Here is a 14,640-nt window from a genome sequence, read left to right on the forward strand (position 1 = left end):
CTAAGCATTCTGCAAACTTCAACTGCTTCAACAGCTTCTTCTGCTTGTTGCTGAAGCGATTGTCCTGCTCTGCACTGGTTCCCTGGAGCACAGCAAACAACAGTTTCAGCCTGCAGGCCCTTCAACCACCTCCAAGGATTATTGTCCCACGTCTGCACAGTGCACCAGTGAAGCCAACCTGGTTTTTTTTCAATTATTCCTTTCCAGGAGCTTTTCAATTTGAGCTCTCACAAGGGCTGAGGATTTTGGGTGAACAGCTCCTGAGCCCCGCAGTGACACCTCAATCATAACCCCCCTGGCACTGCCCACAAATTAAAGTACTAGCAGCATCAAACTGCCAGGAAAATACTTTATTAATTCCTTTATAAAAGAAATAATGTGGCTTTCCTGTGTCCAGGAACAAAAATGTGCTATTTGCTTACAGTGACACCTCTGAAACCTTTGGGCAGCTTCCCTGAGGCAAAGGGATGTACAAAGAATTCATTTTATTGATCCTGCTCTGTTAAAAGTTCACCAGCTGGCTCCACTTCCATGGACAGGAGCTGTAGGTTAATTCAGTATGGAGGGAAAGGCCTGGAAGTCCATTTCTGGCAAATTTACTGGCAGAGATTAAACAGAACCAGGCAGGATTAGAGGACATGCAGGGCTGCATCCAGGCCCTGATGGGCTGCTCATGACTGAGGACAAACCCACAGCTGGGGAAGTTTATTCTGGAAAGCACCGATGGAAACCAAGGAATTTTATACAGGTAATTCTCCATGGAAGAACAGGGTTCAGTGCAAGCAAAAATAGGAATTGTTGAGCAATTAAATGATAATAAAGAAGAGAAACCCCCAAATTTGAAGTACACTTTGGTCAGAAAGCACCTGGAATTAGCAATATAACACGTAGCAAAGTCATCAGTTATGGAAAGGGATCAATCCACTGATATTCCCATTTTCTATTCCAGAATATAGAAATCCTGAAGTCAGACTGTGGCACAGGCACCTCCAGGGATTAAAACTCTTTACAGTATTTGCAGTCTGCTGTGTGGCTCACAAAAACACCACAATACTTGCCAGCTCACTCAACAACTGAATGTTCTTTTGGGGTTTTTAAAAATTATTTCACAACCCAGAAAGGAAACAGAAAGGAAGTTTCTTGTTGATAACACGTGGCAAGCAGCAAAGGACACCAAACAGGACACAGCAAGGGGGCTACAGGAATTTAAAGACAAAATAAGTTTGCACTGAAATTTCACAAAAATGTGAAGAACTGACAGAATTATAAATAGGAGGTTGCTTGGTATGGGGAATCCAAATTGCTGCTCTGCTGCATTTCTGTCATTTCACATTTGGTTCCTCCTGAACCTGGAATAAAACTGCTCACAGCCCCATCTCAGTGCCATGCTGCTTTGTTTTTTATAAAATGCCACCTTCCACAGGCCAGTTTAAAAGAATATTAGATTTCTAATGCAGAGTTTTCAGCCCCAGTAATCCTGCTGTCAATCACAACTACCTGTTTTGTGAACCTTTTAACTGCATGAGAACAAGTGCAGATTTAATCTGCCATTATTTTTCTCAAGTCAGTCCATGAACACAGAACTGAATTAAGGGAAGGGTTATCTGTTCTGCCTTGCTTTAAAAGCATCGTAGCAGCAGGAAATGAAAATAATATGGGCTGAACAAATGAATGAACCTTGAAATTTAGATTGGTTCTCAAATATTATCACGGAAACCCCCAAAATAAGGTAATTTCAAATAGTGGAGGAAAAAGCAGAAAAGAAATAGACTCTATGTAGGTTTCACGGTCTCTGCAGAAAATGCAGCACAGCTGTAAGACTAGGAAGAAACTCAAGGATTAAAAGTAAAATACAAATTTATGAATACATCCTAACTTTTTTTCCGTATAAATACATTTAACTACCTCTAAAAAAAAAAATCTAATTAAAAATAGGAGCAGGGTTGTTTATTTGCTTTGAACATGGCCACTAAAGAGCGTGGATAGCGCAAACCCCTCAGAGCCCTTCGGCCCCTTCTCCTCCCCCGCGGCTCGGGAGCCGCAGCGGTGACACGGCCCCGCGTGGGTCGGGACCTCCGTGGCCGAGGCCGCTCAGGGCCCCGTGAGGAGCCTGGCCGGGGAGCGCAGCCCCGGGGGAGCGCCCGCGGAGCTTCCCCCGGTGCCCGGAGCCGCTCGATCCCTCCGGAGCCGCTCGATTCCCCCGTGCCGAGTGCGGCCCGGAGCCGCTCGATGCCCCCGTGCCGAGTCCCGCCCGGGCCGCGCCGCCGCGGCCTCTTCCCGCCGCCATTTTCTCCGCGGCGAGGAGCCTGCGCAGGGCGGGGGCGGGGGGGGCACGGCGGCGCCGCGCGGGGCAGCGCGGCTCCAGCGCGGGCCGGCAGCGGGGCCGGGCGGTGCCCCCGTGCCCCGGCGGGGCCGCCGCGCCGCCCGGCCGCCCCTCAGGGCTCCCCGGGCCGGCACTTACGCGGAAGAACCCGGCGTCCATCTTGGCTCCTCCGCCTCCTCCCGGCCGCGGCGCGCGCTGCCGTCCCGGCGTGCACCGCGCGCCCCCTCAGCCGTGCCGGGGGTGTGGGGAGGGAAGGGTGGGCGGGGCCAGGCGCGCGCCGCGTAGGGTCTCTCCCTCCGCCGCCTGCTGATTGGTAGAGGGTCGGCGCGCGCGCCGGAGCCCGGCCAATGAGAGAGTGCAGCTGCTCGGGGGTGAGCGCGTCAAGCGAGCGGTGCTCTCGCGAGCTGTTGGCTCCTGCGGCTATTGCCGAGGTCGGTGTCTCGCGAGATCTCAAGGAGCCCTCACGGCCGCGGCTCCCTCAGGGATGGCGGCGGGGCCGGGTCAGGCCGTGAGGGCGCAGCCCCTCGGCAACGGCCCCTCGGCTCCCTCTCGGTATCACAGGGGCCCCTGGGCAGGAGACAGGGCTCTGAAGAGGTCACAGAATCCCAGAATATTTAGGATTGGAAAGGAGCTCTGGAGATGTCCCAGCCCAAGCCCTGCCCAGGCGGAGTCACCTGGAGCAGGTGGTACAGTGACACATCCAGGTGGGTTTGGGATGTCCCCACAGAGGGAGACTCCAGCCCTCCCTGGGCAGCTGTTCGAGGGCTCTGCCACCCTCATGGAAAGAAGTTCTTCCTCGAGTTGAGGTGGAACCTCTTGTGTTTAATTTTATGGCCATTGCTTCTCCTGTCCCTGAACAGAGTTTGGCACCATCCTCTGACACCCCCTGGGGATATTTTATGGATTTATGGGATCCCCTCTCAGCCTTCCCTTCTCCGGACTGACCAGGCCCAGCTCCCTCAGTCTCTCCTCATCAGGGAGATGCTCCAAACCCCAAACCATCTCTGTGGCCTCCCCTGGTCCCCTTCCAGGAGCTCCTTGCCTTTCTTGTCCTGAGGACAAGTCATGGGCTCTCCACGCCATCCCACTCTGGACAAACTGGTGTGACTGGTGTAGGTCACTGATCTCTGTGTGCCTCCTGGGCTGAGTTACAGATGCATTCTTGGGAAATAAATTGGCTGTGGGACTCAGGAATAAAACCCAAGGGAAATTATCATATTTTATTTGCTTAGAGTTGTAACAATCTGAGCCTTGCACGGCCGAACTTGGAGCAGTGCTCGACTCGGCTGCTCAGCAGCCCTGGGATGAGGGAGTTTAGTAAAGGTGACAGCTGAAGCTGGAATTGCTTTATGTTTTTGTTGAGCACAAAATTAGAATTAGAACCCGTGGGAAGGCAGGAGGACACTAGGTGGAGCTCCGGGCTCTTTGCTGGGATAAGGAGGTTGGAAATAAGGGGGGAGAGCTGAGTTTTGGGGTCAGGACTTACCCAGCAGTGAAATATTAAACATTTTACCAGAGTATCTGGATCAGTGAAATTCCAACTGGAGGATCCGACCTGCTGAAGATCTTGTAGAACTTTCAGGAGGAAAAAAACCGTTGATTCTTGCAAGACAGGGCCAGCTGAAGGGGAGCATTCCCAAAATTTGTGTGTTTGGAAGTGGAAGCTGGGGGCCAAGTCAGGACAGGGTGGATCAGCCCTGAGGCAGCTGATGTTACCAGGGCAGGAGAGTGTGGGATTGTTCCTGGAAAGCTCAAATCCACAGCAAATGGCACAGAACATGGATTTTTGCTCCTTGACAAGGTGGTTTTGCTTGCTCAGCGTGAGCTCAGGGTTTTGCTGCCAGGAGGGGTTGTGGGGCCTCCCAGGAGGTGCCAATGTGAGGCAAATTTTATTGGTATTTGAATTTTTCAGCTGGAGCAACGCTGGTGTGTCCGAGCAGCCAGTTCTGCTGCCAATAAGAGTAATTCTGTGAAACTGGAACTGCTTGCAGTAGTTCTGCTTACTCTGCTTGTGAACTGTGTTGGCTGGAAATGAAGCAAATGGAACGTAAACAAAATTTGCCACAAGTAGGTATGGCTAAGGATGTTAAAAAAAAAACAAACCAGCAATAAGATGGGCTTGTCTTTCCCAGAAATCTTGATTTTGATCCCATGGAACTGCTCAGAGAACATCCAGAGACAGAAACAGAAATTCTTTTTTTTTTTTTAAATGAGATATTTATATTTTTTTGGAAAAAAATTAGATGTGCATCTGCTGTCCCTTCTGAATTATTAAATCAATCTTCCCTGCCACAAAAAATAAGGTAGAGAACCAGGACAAGAGAAATATTTACAAGGTGATTCAGAAACTTCACAAACAGCTGTCTCAATATTTGGTTTGGAATCCAATCCGTGCTCCAGTTTCAGCCAAAAAAGAATATTGCAAAGTAATTGAATTTAGTTTCTGCACAATAAAAATTACTAGTTAGTCAAACTGACCTGCTCAAGAGATCCAAGCTTATTGGAAAAAAGCATGAACTAGAAAATCTCAGACAATCTGGCAGTCAGTGTCTGACAATGGTCTCTGTGTTCCCACCCCGTGGGCTGTGAGTGTCCCTGGGAATTCCTTTGTGCCACTGCTGCACACCCCCAGCCCTCACACTCACAAAACCTCACTTTGGGTTAGTTTCGAGAGTAAAAATGGCTAAAAATAGTTGGGCTGCACCAGAGAACAAAACCTTGCAGGGTGAGTGGCACACTGGGGCTGCACAGAGCCTCCCTTGCTTTGTCCAAGCTGATTTTTTTCTATTTCCATGCTTATTTTTTTTGGTTAAAGAACTCAGATTTTGCATAAGACAAAGCATTCTAAGACAGCTCCAGCCATGAACCTGAACTGAGAGTGAAACCCCTCAGACACCGAGCTCCTTCAGAAATTGAGAGTTACAGAGTTTATAGAAAGAGTTTAAAAATACTTGAAAATAAGTAACATTTTTTTTCCTCAACCTGTACATATGTGAGCTTAGAAACGTGAAGTATGAGTGAAGATAAATACAATTTTGATACCTCCTGTACTACCCATCAGGTATAAAATAAGCCACAAACCTCCTGCATGTAACTTGTAACAAACTTGGGTCCAAACTGAGTTTGGGGCTTGTCCAGACTTCTCCTCCAGTTCATCAGCAGAACAGAGATGGTTCAAAGTCTCTGAAGAAGCAAAAGCTCCACAAAACGTGGGCATCTTCTCTTCCTGGTTTATCCAGGATGGGCCTCACTGCCATCCTGATGGTTCCTAGACCTCCACCTGTTATTTCAGTCGTAGGAAAAGTGTCCAGACCTCTGGTTTTTCCTCTCAAAGAAAGAACCCAAGGTTCATTTCAGTTTACAGAGAGAATAACAGCTGCTTGCAGCTCCCAGTGCAGCTCTGCTGAGGAGTCCCAGGTCCTTGGGATAACAATTCCATCTCTTCTCTGGCAGGGAGTTCCCAGTTACCTGCTCTGCAGGTGGATGTCCACAGGGATGAAGGTCACCGAGGGCTGCTGGGCCAGGCTGTGGCTGCTGTGCCCCACGGGAGGTGGCACTGCCAGCTTGGAGGCTTTGGGTTCCAGCTCCCGCCGCACTCGCATGCGCCTGGCAAAGGTAAAAGGGGAATTGGCACTTGGGGTGGTCTCTCCTCTCCCAGGGTAAGTTTTGGGGAGATTCCCACACAACCCATGCAAACCAAGCCAGGATTTCATCCCAAAGACACCAAAAGTCCTCCCAGAGTATGTGAGCTCTGAATCAAGCTCTCCCTGTGGCAGTCTTGGTGCACAATCAGAGCTTCCCTGCATCACCAGGAATCCCTAAAAAGAGCTCCCACCATGCAGCCTCCATCAAGGAGCTCTTTGTGCTTCCTGTGCTCCAATCAGGGCACTGACACTGAGAGTCAGTACACTGCAATCAGCACTTCAGTGCTTAGACTCTCCTGGAAATTTTCAGCAGCAAACCCTGAAATGCTCTGCTAGCTGAGAGCAGGGACTTTGGTTCATCCTGGTTTGACATGGCCACGTACCTGTTGTATGTTTTCAGGATGAGCAGAACCACTGTGAAGATAATAATTACCCCCACCACGATGGCAGCAATTATTGCTCCAGAACCTGGGAGAGAAGCAGGAAGGGAAAAAAGCCATATTTAGAAAGTTGTCATTGTAGTGTTTGAAGTTTGATAAGTTCAAAGTCCACTTAAAACCAAAAAAAAGCCACCACCCCACTCCTTTCCTTACTTTGATAGAGATTTTGTTCTTGAGACTTTGTGGTCACATTCACTGAGAGCTGAGTGTTATTGGTCAGTGGTGTGGCCGTCGTCATCTTGAGTGGGCTGCAGAGGGGAAAAAGAGGAGTGAATTCTAAAATATCAACCCAAATTTCACAGTACTAATTAGGCAACTGCCCAGCAAAGGCTCAGAGCCTGCCAAGTGCAGGTTCACTAAACTGGAATTTAATATTTTCATTATGATGGAAACCTGACCCCACTGAAGGAATGGAAATTCAAAATTGGTACGATGGAAATTTTGGTATAATCTTGCTCCACCAGCTAAAATATCCCCTGGTCAGTGTTAGTAGGATAAAATATGAACACAACAATGTATTTCAAATGCTTTGAGATTTTAGATTATCACCTCTGGTTGAGAATCAGATCGCTGAGCAAAAGAGTGTGAAGGATTCTGCATTCAGAATTCAGCACTGTCTTGAGGGAAGCGAAAAACTGATCACAGAAAGGTTTAAAAACTCCATTATAAAACAAAATTTAGAGGAGCTTAATTCATCTATCATGGAGCAGAAAAATCATTTAACCCCTTAACTTGGAGCTCCAAAGGTGTCAGGACAAACACCAGCCCCTGAACAGGGATATTGCAACGTGGCTGTGGCAGGAGGTTGTGAGTTCAGCCCAGTGTCAGCTCAGGTCTGTTATTGGAAGCGGATGAACTGAAAACATGCCTGTGTTTTGGTGGGTAAAACTGTGGATCTGGAAAGAGCAGCCGGGATGTTTGCTGGTTTTAAAAGGGTTTTCCAAGTGTCCCTGGAAACCTGAGCCATTAAAGGGCTCCTTCAGCCCGAGAGGGGTGTGAGCACCACTTCAAAGAGCCCTCTGGAACCAGGCTCAGCTCCCAGTCCCAGAGCTGAGACACTCCAACTGCCCCTTGAAAAGTAAATTATTCTTCAGCACTTGATATGGAACTGAGTTTCCCACTTCAGATGCTGCTCAGTACAACCAGGCAGGACTCTGGTGCTCCCCTGGGATATTGTGTGGCATGGTGACTTTAATTTTACACAGCATGAGATAAACAATAGCCAGAAATAATTCAGTGGAAGTGAGTTGGTAATAAAAATTAATACCAATTAAAAACCTGCAGAGCAGGTCAGTGGGGAATGAGAGGGATCAGAAAGCAGCAGGAAGGGAAGTGGTTGGTGTCTGACTGGCATGCAGGATCACAACTGCAAGGGCCACTCTTCAAATACTTCAATCCCCTCAAGTTAAAAGTTTGGTCTTCTTCTTTTAATCTAAAAACCAAAATAACTTTGCCACAAGCCTGTAACTGGGTCATTCTCCTGTGAGTGAATGATTCCTTTGTTTAGCCAAGGCCAAGTTAATTCAGCAACATGAGCATCAGCTGAAATATTTTGTGTTTAGGCTCTGCCCAGCCCTATTGTCCAGCACAGGGTTCACACACACCTCAGAGGGACCTGGGATGCACCAGAGCTCAGGGACAGCTGTTCCTATCTCCCCACCCATCCTCCCATATGGAAAAAGGTTTTACCAGTGGCAGCAGAGGCTCAAGAGACTCTTCATGAAAAGCTGATCAAGTGTTCTGACTATGGGCATAATTCAGAAAAAGCCACATCCAGCTCTCACCTTGTGGCTCCTGACTAGGGCAGTGAAAAAGCCACACCTAGCCCTTTTTCCTTCCTCTGGCTACCAAAATAAAAACTCCAAATAAATAAGGCTGGATATTTTAATATTAAGCCATGAAATATTCATCCTTCCTACCTTCGCTCTGGGTCAAACCACCTCGGGAATGGGGAGCTGTTTGTGCATGAGTCACCCAGACCCAAAGAATTTTTATTGTCGTAGTGAAACCACCTGTTTATGAAAGGGATTAATTTATCCAGCAGGCTGCACAATCTCAGGTGCAGTTTGAAAACTGCAGCAGGTTGGGATTTTTCTGCTTTGTATAGCAAGTCAAGAGCTGCAAGGTCTGTGTCTCCAGCCAGGGTGGAAGGTGCTGGTCCTGCTCTTACCTGGGAGTCCCAGCTCCATTCCTGCCTGTGAATCAGCAGGTTACACCTGACCAAGCCTCTGCTGCATGAGAGACCCAGCAAAGCCCAGCAGATCCATGGGAACCTACTGATTTTCAGCCTGGATCCTACTCTGTTCAGAAAAAACATTTGGAAAATCAGGAGTGCTGGAAAAAAGCCATTCAGCAGGGGAGAAGAAGTGGACTTTGATACAGTAATCACAGGACATTCTTTGTCTATGACACAGGGCTGCACTTCCCCCTGTGCACACACACCTGCCTGGGCTCTCAGAGCCTCTCATTCACCCTCACTCTCCACACTGCTGGTTATTTTTGCATCCCCACGTTATGGAGCTGGAAATGTTTCCATAAAGTTCAGCTTTGGGCAGGTTTCCATTTCAAACACCTTGGCAGATACAGGGGATAGGTTGTTCTGGCGAGTGGGAGCAGTGCCCCCTTTTCTAAAGCCTCCCTGCTGCCCCTGCCCTGCTGGGCTGAGCTGAGGGGCCCTGCTGGGCTGGGTTTGTTTGTGAGGAGATGGGGATCAGAGCTCACCTGTCAGCAGCACCTGCAATTACAGCAGGGGGGCCACGGGGAACAGAGGGGGTTGTTTGAGGGTTTTTCCAGGATGGCTGGGCTCGGAGAGGCAGCTCCCTGCCAGGGAAGGTAGGTGCTGGTTAGGGGGACACAGATTCAGTGCTTTCACCTGGGAAAAGGTGGGGTTTGCATGGAGCTGGCTTGTTCCTGCCCTCACCTTCCCAGCACCCCGGGAACACTGCCAGGGATGGAGGCAAGCTGTGATTTCAGAGAGTAATAAAAACACAACGTCCTTTAGTGAGACCTGAATGTGCCTGGGTTTACCTTGAGAGGCTCCAAAGAGGGAGGAAGAAGGAAAGAAAAGCCCAAGTTCAAAGAGGCCTGAGGCAAACAACCCTCCCTGTGTGAGCCTGAGTGTCCCCATGTCAGGGCAGCACCTTTATATAAGCATTTTCTCAGGTTCTGGCATGAGCTGCCCGGGTTGAGCTGCTGCTAAAACACACATTAAAAGCAGTTCACTGCCTTGCCAAGACAGAGACAGTGGCACAAACAGCAGGCAGCTCTGGGCAGTAGCAGCACCAGCTAAAAACCCCTCAGTAATTTTACCTGCCTGGTTTATTGAGAGGCACTAAAACCCCTCAGTTCCCACAGGTGACAAGAAGTGACAACAGGACTCCCAAAAGGAACACCCTCATTTCTAAAGCCATGCCTGGAAATATAAACTTGGTAGACTTTTGTCACTGACTTGCCCAGGAGCAGTGTCTAAACCAGGCTGTGAACTGCACATTGCCCAGTTAGATTTTCTTTAAAGCCAGCAATTAAAGGGTCTTATAAAAAGGAGAGAGAGGGGCTTTTTATGCAGGCAGCAGAAGGGGAAATGGCTTCCCACTGCCAGAGGCAGGGTTAGATGGGATATTGGGAAAAACTTCTTCATTGTGAGGGTGATGAGGCCCTGGCACAGGGTGCCCAGAGCAGCTGTGGCTGCCCCTGGATCCCTGGCAGTGCCCAAGGCCAGGCTGGACAGGCTTGGAGCAGCCTGGGACAGTGGAAGGAGTCCCTGTCGTGGCAGGGATGGCAAAGGATAGGCTTTAAGGTCTTTTCAAACCCAACCTGTTCTGTGATTCTATGTATTAAAAATTCTGTACACAGTACAAAGGATCAACACAAAAATGCAGCTCCTCTCACTGCACACAGCAGCACGGAGGCAGTCCCAGGAGCTCTAGCCTATGCTGACTTGTTGAATCAGTGAGGTTCCTTCCCCCTCTGCAGAGCCCTGAAGACACACACAGCAGCTGACACCTCACACTTGCAGCCTTTCTCCACCAGAACCCCTTGGCAAACCCTCAGTGCCCCAGTCTGGTACCCACAGAGGGACAATAACTCTGTCAGACCCTGAAGTCACTGGTCTCTGCTCTGCCTTTGTCTCATGGTTTGTAATCACTAAATCAACCCCTCCTGCCACACAGCACAATGCATCCCATCAGTGAAAGCTGTTTACAAAAAGCTACGCTTCCTTTAGCAAGGACTTCCTCGGGCATTAAATACATTAATTACCAGGGAAAACCAGAAATCACCATTTAAACCTGTCAGCAGCTTCAGTGTGTTCCCAAATAAAGCAAGCAGTGTAGTTTTGTTCTGTGCTGGAGACACTCAGTGAACTGTAACAATGCTCTGAGCTTTCGAGTTCTTTTCCTGTTAAATATTACTCTGCCAGCTCTTTCCAGCATGCTGTTCAGCAGATTTTTTTCTCAGGAAAAAAAGTACACCAAAAAAAAAAAAAAAAAATACAACACCAAAGCCACAAACAAATAGCCACCAACAAACCCATATTTATAGTGCCAGGGTTGAATGTTGAATAAGTCAGGACAAGAGATTCAGCGTCCCCAGCGATGAAAGGACACCGCCGGCGATGGAATGAGCTTTCAACAGCCGCGCGGGCTTCCCTTTCTCCGGGGAGAAAACCGCGCCAGAGCAGTCCCAGTCCCGTCCCTTACGGCTCTCAATTAATGGAACAACTGCTCAAGCACCAGCTGAACAGAAAACCGTGCGAGGACATCTGCTCTCTATTTCTTTCTGGTTTAAAGGTACCGATAAAGAACTCGCGTTTCCCGTGGTTCATCCACAGTGCCTCGCACACAAACCCGGAGTAACCGCGCTGCTTGGACCGGCGGCGGAAAGGAACAGAGCTTTGGGGCAGAAAGGTTACAATTATCCCCACTCGAGAGCGGTTCCTACACCCGACCCTCAGCCGGCGCTACTCACGGAGGATGCTGCGGGCTCGGGGCTCCGGCGCTGCCGCAGCGGCTCCCGGCTCCGTCCGCCCGCCGGGGCTGCAGGGCTGCCCCCGCCGGCGCTCCCGCCCCTTCCCCAGCCCGGAGCTGCCGAGCCCAGCCCGGCCCAGCCCCGCTGCTGCCGCGGGCAGCCCGATGCCCGTGCGGCCGGAGCCCCGGCACAGCCCCGCCGCCGCAGGTGCCTCCCCGGGGCCGCCCAGCCCGGCCCGGCGCCGCCTCCCCGGGCCCGTGCGGGGCTGCGGGTGCCCCCGACGACCCCGCCAGGCAGCGGCTGGGGGGATGGAGGAGTCTGGGATAACGCCCCCGTCTCACAGCGAGTGTTCCCAAGCTTTGGGAGCAGCCCAGTTTCTGCGGCTCTTCGATGCCCAAAGGTCTCCCAGGCTCTTCGGGAGAAGGATCCCAAGCACATCCAGCCCAAAGACAGAATGAGTGGTTTTGTCCACTCGACAGTGGAATCAAAAGGATCAAACTGGAAAGGAGTCCACACTTTTAACCCGTACTTCGTTGGCTTTATCCTCCAGAGGAGCATGGGCACTGTCCCTGTCTGGATTTTTCCTGTGGACATCACACTTTAGAAAGGGATCTGTCCCCTGCCTGGGCCTGATGCTGCTCCCTTGGGAAACCAGAAAACCACAGGAACAAGCCACAGCCCTCATTCAGGCTCCATTTGTGGTTTAGGGTGGTCGAGCTGCTGTGCAGATGTTTCACTCCATTCTCCATTCCAGCTGCCCCAGCTGCAGCCAGAGCCACATCACCCACCTCCCTTATAATGCAACCTGAAACAGGAGAAAGCCTGCTCCTTTACAGAATCCCACCTCCGTATGGACAGCAGCAACAGGGTGGTCCTGATGGTCCATAAACATTTGCAGTGGATTTCTTGGGAAGACCAGAGTCCAGCTGGGCTGAAAAATGGGGTCCTTCCTTACCTTGCAGTTCTCCCTTTCCTCCTCCAGAAACATTTGTGCCCTTAACAACTCATGCTTCACACTGGTGTCTACCATAGGCTGATTTCTACACAGAACCCACAGAACACAACCACTGAGGCTTTTTCATCAGAAACCGGAGTTTTCAGATCCAATTATTTAGCAAATGTTTTGTACAGCTACAAAGACCCACATTAGTCACTTCCACCTCAGTCCCACTGAAGCCCATGCAGCTCCTTAAAACCAGCGACTGAATTCCCAGCAGGGATTACTCACCAATCATTCCAAGGGAATACATTTCACTTGATTGATTTCCTTACAATGACTGTCCCATCCTGCATAAACAAGCAGGAGCACGAGGCTCTCCTGGGAACAGGAGTGGTTTTCCAGCCACAAACCTTCCCTGGGCTGTATCTCTAGAGAGCAGAAGGGGCTTCTTTGAACAGTCAGCAACCATTACTGGGAAGAGGTATGAATGTAAGTTAATAAAAATAATTAATAACTCAATTTAAGTAGTACAGGAAGGGAAGCAGCAGCCCCTGTGACTGTCGGGCAGCCCAAATGAAAGCAAATGTGAGTTCCCAAAGCCTCCATGACAGCAGAGAGGGAGGGTGGGACTTTCCCAAGGGTTTGTCCCTCACCAGGTCCTAAATTAAGAGCCACACACCAAGTTTATACACTGTTAAATGTATAAATACATTTGTATAATGTATAAATAAATGTTTATACACTGTTACTATAAACCTCTGCTGTCAACATCAGTGACCCAATTTGCAGGCACCAACCCTGAGCTTATCCCATTAAAGGAAGACCAAAGGAGACTCTGGGATGCTCCATAAAAACCCGATGAAGCCAATTGACATCAAAGGACAAAACATAACTCTGAATTAACTCCAGGCTTACTACAGCATTACCAACCCCTAGGAAGTGACACAGCCTTACAAGGTGTGGAGTCTCACTGAATTTACCATGAAGCAGGTTTGGACTCCTCCTGGAACAGCAGCTCAGCTCCCAGCTCTGCTGGTTAATCTGCAGTTTGCCTGCACCTGGCAGGGCACAGCAGAGCCTGGAGTGGCTCAGTGAGAACAAAGAGGGAACAGGTATCACAGCAGATATCAAAACCAACTAAACATTCATTGAGTTTGGAATTTATTGTGAAATCAGGCCCTCCATGCACCCACAGCTTCAGAAATAATTACCAGACCCCCTGGGAGGGATGAAGGGAGCTGAGATGACCTGTCCCAGCAGGAGGGCACAGCTCAGCCTGGCTGCCCTCTCAGTCCCTGCTCCTGTGCCTGTGATCCCAGCACAGAGCCACAGAGGACAGGAATTGGTTATTTTTATGTTTTATGTAAGAGCAAACCAGACTGCCAGAATATCTTTCCTACTGCCTCACCCCAATGCTGATGATGGTTGGAATTCCCTTCACCAGGGGAATCAAACATTCCCTCTACAAGCCTGAGCATGCCAAAGTTACAGTACAGAAACCTGGTTCAGAGCAGGATTTTAACACATTAGGTAACATCTAAAACACAGTGTTTTCTATTTTCTAGGCCCTGCTCTTGTTTTATGGAGCAATCAGACCCTGTGACCCTCCCTGGAACTGTGAGTGATGGCAGGGACAGCTGTGTCACACTCACTCACATCTCAGGGTCAGTACCTACAGGAGGAGAAGTCTTTTATCTTGCTCTGCATTTTCTCCAAGGGGATGAAGCTTGGTCTCTTTCCACACCAGCAATCTCTCCTAGTGAGTTTTACACTTAGTGGAGCACATAAACAAACCCCAGTAAGATTCACAAGCCAGCCTTCTATTCTGGGCTCAAAAGTATCCCTAATCCAAACCCAGACAAAAATGGAAATGAAACCTTTCAGGGAATAAATGAAGCAATTGGAATTTTATGCACAGGGTCTGTCCAGGGGTAGCAGTTCTGTGAGAAGGCAGAATGAGGAGCTGCAATCAAAGGTTCTCAGCTATTATAAAACCAAAGTACTCACATAACTCCAGAACAAAAGGAAACACCTCATGTTTCAGCTGCTGCTCAAGGAGAACATTTTAAAGGAATTTGGGGTATTTATTTATACAAAGTGCAAGCTCAGAAAGGGCTGAGTTGGTGCCTCTGTGCAAGCTTGCTGCTAAAAATAGTCCTTACCAGCAGTCAGTGATTAGGAGAAGCAGGTTCTGTTGGGGGGTACTGAATCATGGCATGGAGGGAGTAAAGCAAGCTCCAGCTTCATTTGCCAAGGCAGGCTGCCACCCTTGAGTTGAGTTTTTGTCACCGTGGAGTGGAGCAGCATCACCTCTGATATTTAAGCTTC

General features: G+C 49.4%; 2 protein-coding genes and 1 long non-coding RNA gene across 16 annotated transcripts in view; 1 reads left to right on the forward strand and 2 right to left on the reverse strand.

Annotated features, from left to right (window-relative positions):
- Positions 1-2,513, reverse strand: part of SRRM1 (serine and arginine repetitive matrix 1) — a 16,955-nt gene extending 14,442 nt beyond the window's left edge. For all 12 annotated transcript variants that reach the window (XM_085559573.1, XM_085559567.1, XM_085559570.1 and 9 more), the window contains exons 1-2: positions 2,462-2,513; positions 1-82 (exon numbers count right to left, since the gene is read on the reverse strand). The exon at positions 1-82 is cut by the window's left edge and continues 8 nt beyond it. In XM_085559573.1, coding sequence (XP_085415699.1) covers positions 1-82; positions 2,462-2,482 — 103 coding nt within the window. In that variant the 5' untranslated portion in view covers positions 2,483-2,513. The remainder of the gene's footprint in view (positions 83-2,461) is intronic.
- Positions 2,514-2,758: 245 nt separating this feature from the next.
- Positions 2,759-10,833, forward strand: LOC146765512 (uncharacterized). Its single transcript, XR_014949907.1, has 2 exons — positions 2,759-3,027; positions 5,777-10,833. It is a non-coding gene; the product is annotated as an uncharacterized LOC146765512 (long non-coding RNA).
- Positions 5,232-12,736, reverse strand: NCMAP (non-compact myelin associated protein). Of its 3 annotated transcripts, XM_085559589.1 has the most exons (5): positions 11,373-11,433; positions 9,129-9,227; positions 6,561-6,655; positions 6,351-6,435; positions 5,232-5,929 (listed from the first exon to the last, which is right to left on the reverse strand). In XM_085559589.1, exons 3-5 carry the CDS (start codon positions 6,643-6,645, stop codon positions 5,788-5,790), a joined length of 312 nt encoding a protein of 103 aa, XP_085415715.1. In that variant the 5' UTR covers positions 6,646-6,655; positions 9,129-9,227; positions 11,373-11,433; the 3' UTR covers positions 5,232-5,787. The 3 variants fall into 3 exon arrangements, with proteins under 3 accessions (XP_085415715.1, XP_085415717.1, XP_085415716.1); XM_085559591.1 differs by lacking the exons at positions 9,129-9,227; positions 11,373-11,433 and adding an exon at positions 12,601-12,736; XM_085559590.1 differs by lacking the exon at positions 9,129-9,227 and having other exon boundaries at positions 11,373-11,506.
- Between the last annotated feature and the right edge of the window lie 1,904 nt (positions 12,737-14,640).

Source organism: Lonchura striata, chromosome 23 (assembly GCF_050655825.1).
Source record: "Lonchura striata isolate lonStrDom1 chromosome 23, ASM5065582v1, whole genome shotgun sequence".
Taxonomy (NCBI): Eukaryota; Metazoa; Chordata; class Aves; order Passeriformes; family Estrildidae; genus Lonchura; species Lonchura striata.

Coding starts and splice junctions, on each gene's coding strand:
- NCMAP (XM_085559591.1), bottom strand. CDS start 6,645: ATGACGACGGCCACACCACTGACCAATAACACTCAGCTCTCAGTGAAT. Junction 6,436..6,560: donor AGAACAAAATCTCTATCAAA/GTAAGGAAAGGA, acceptor CTTCTCTCCCAG/GTTCTGGAGCAATAATTGCT. Junction 5,930..6,350: donor ATCCTGAAAACATACAACAG/GTACGTGGCCAT, acceptor TACCTTTGCCAG/GCGCATGCGAGTGCGGCGGG.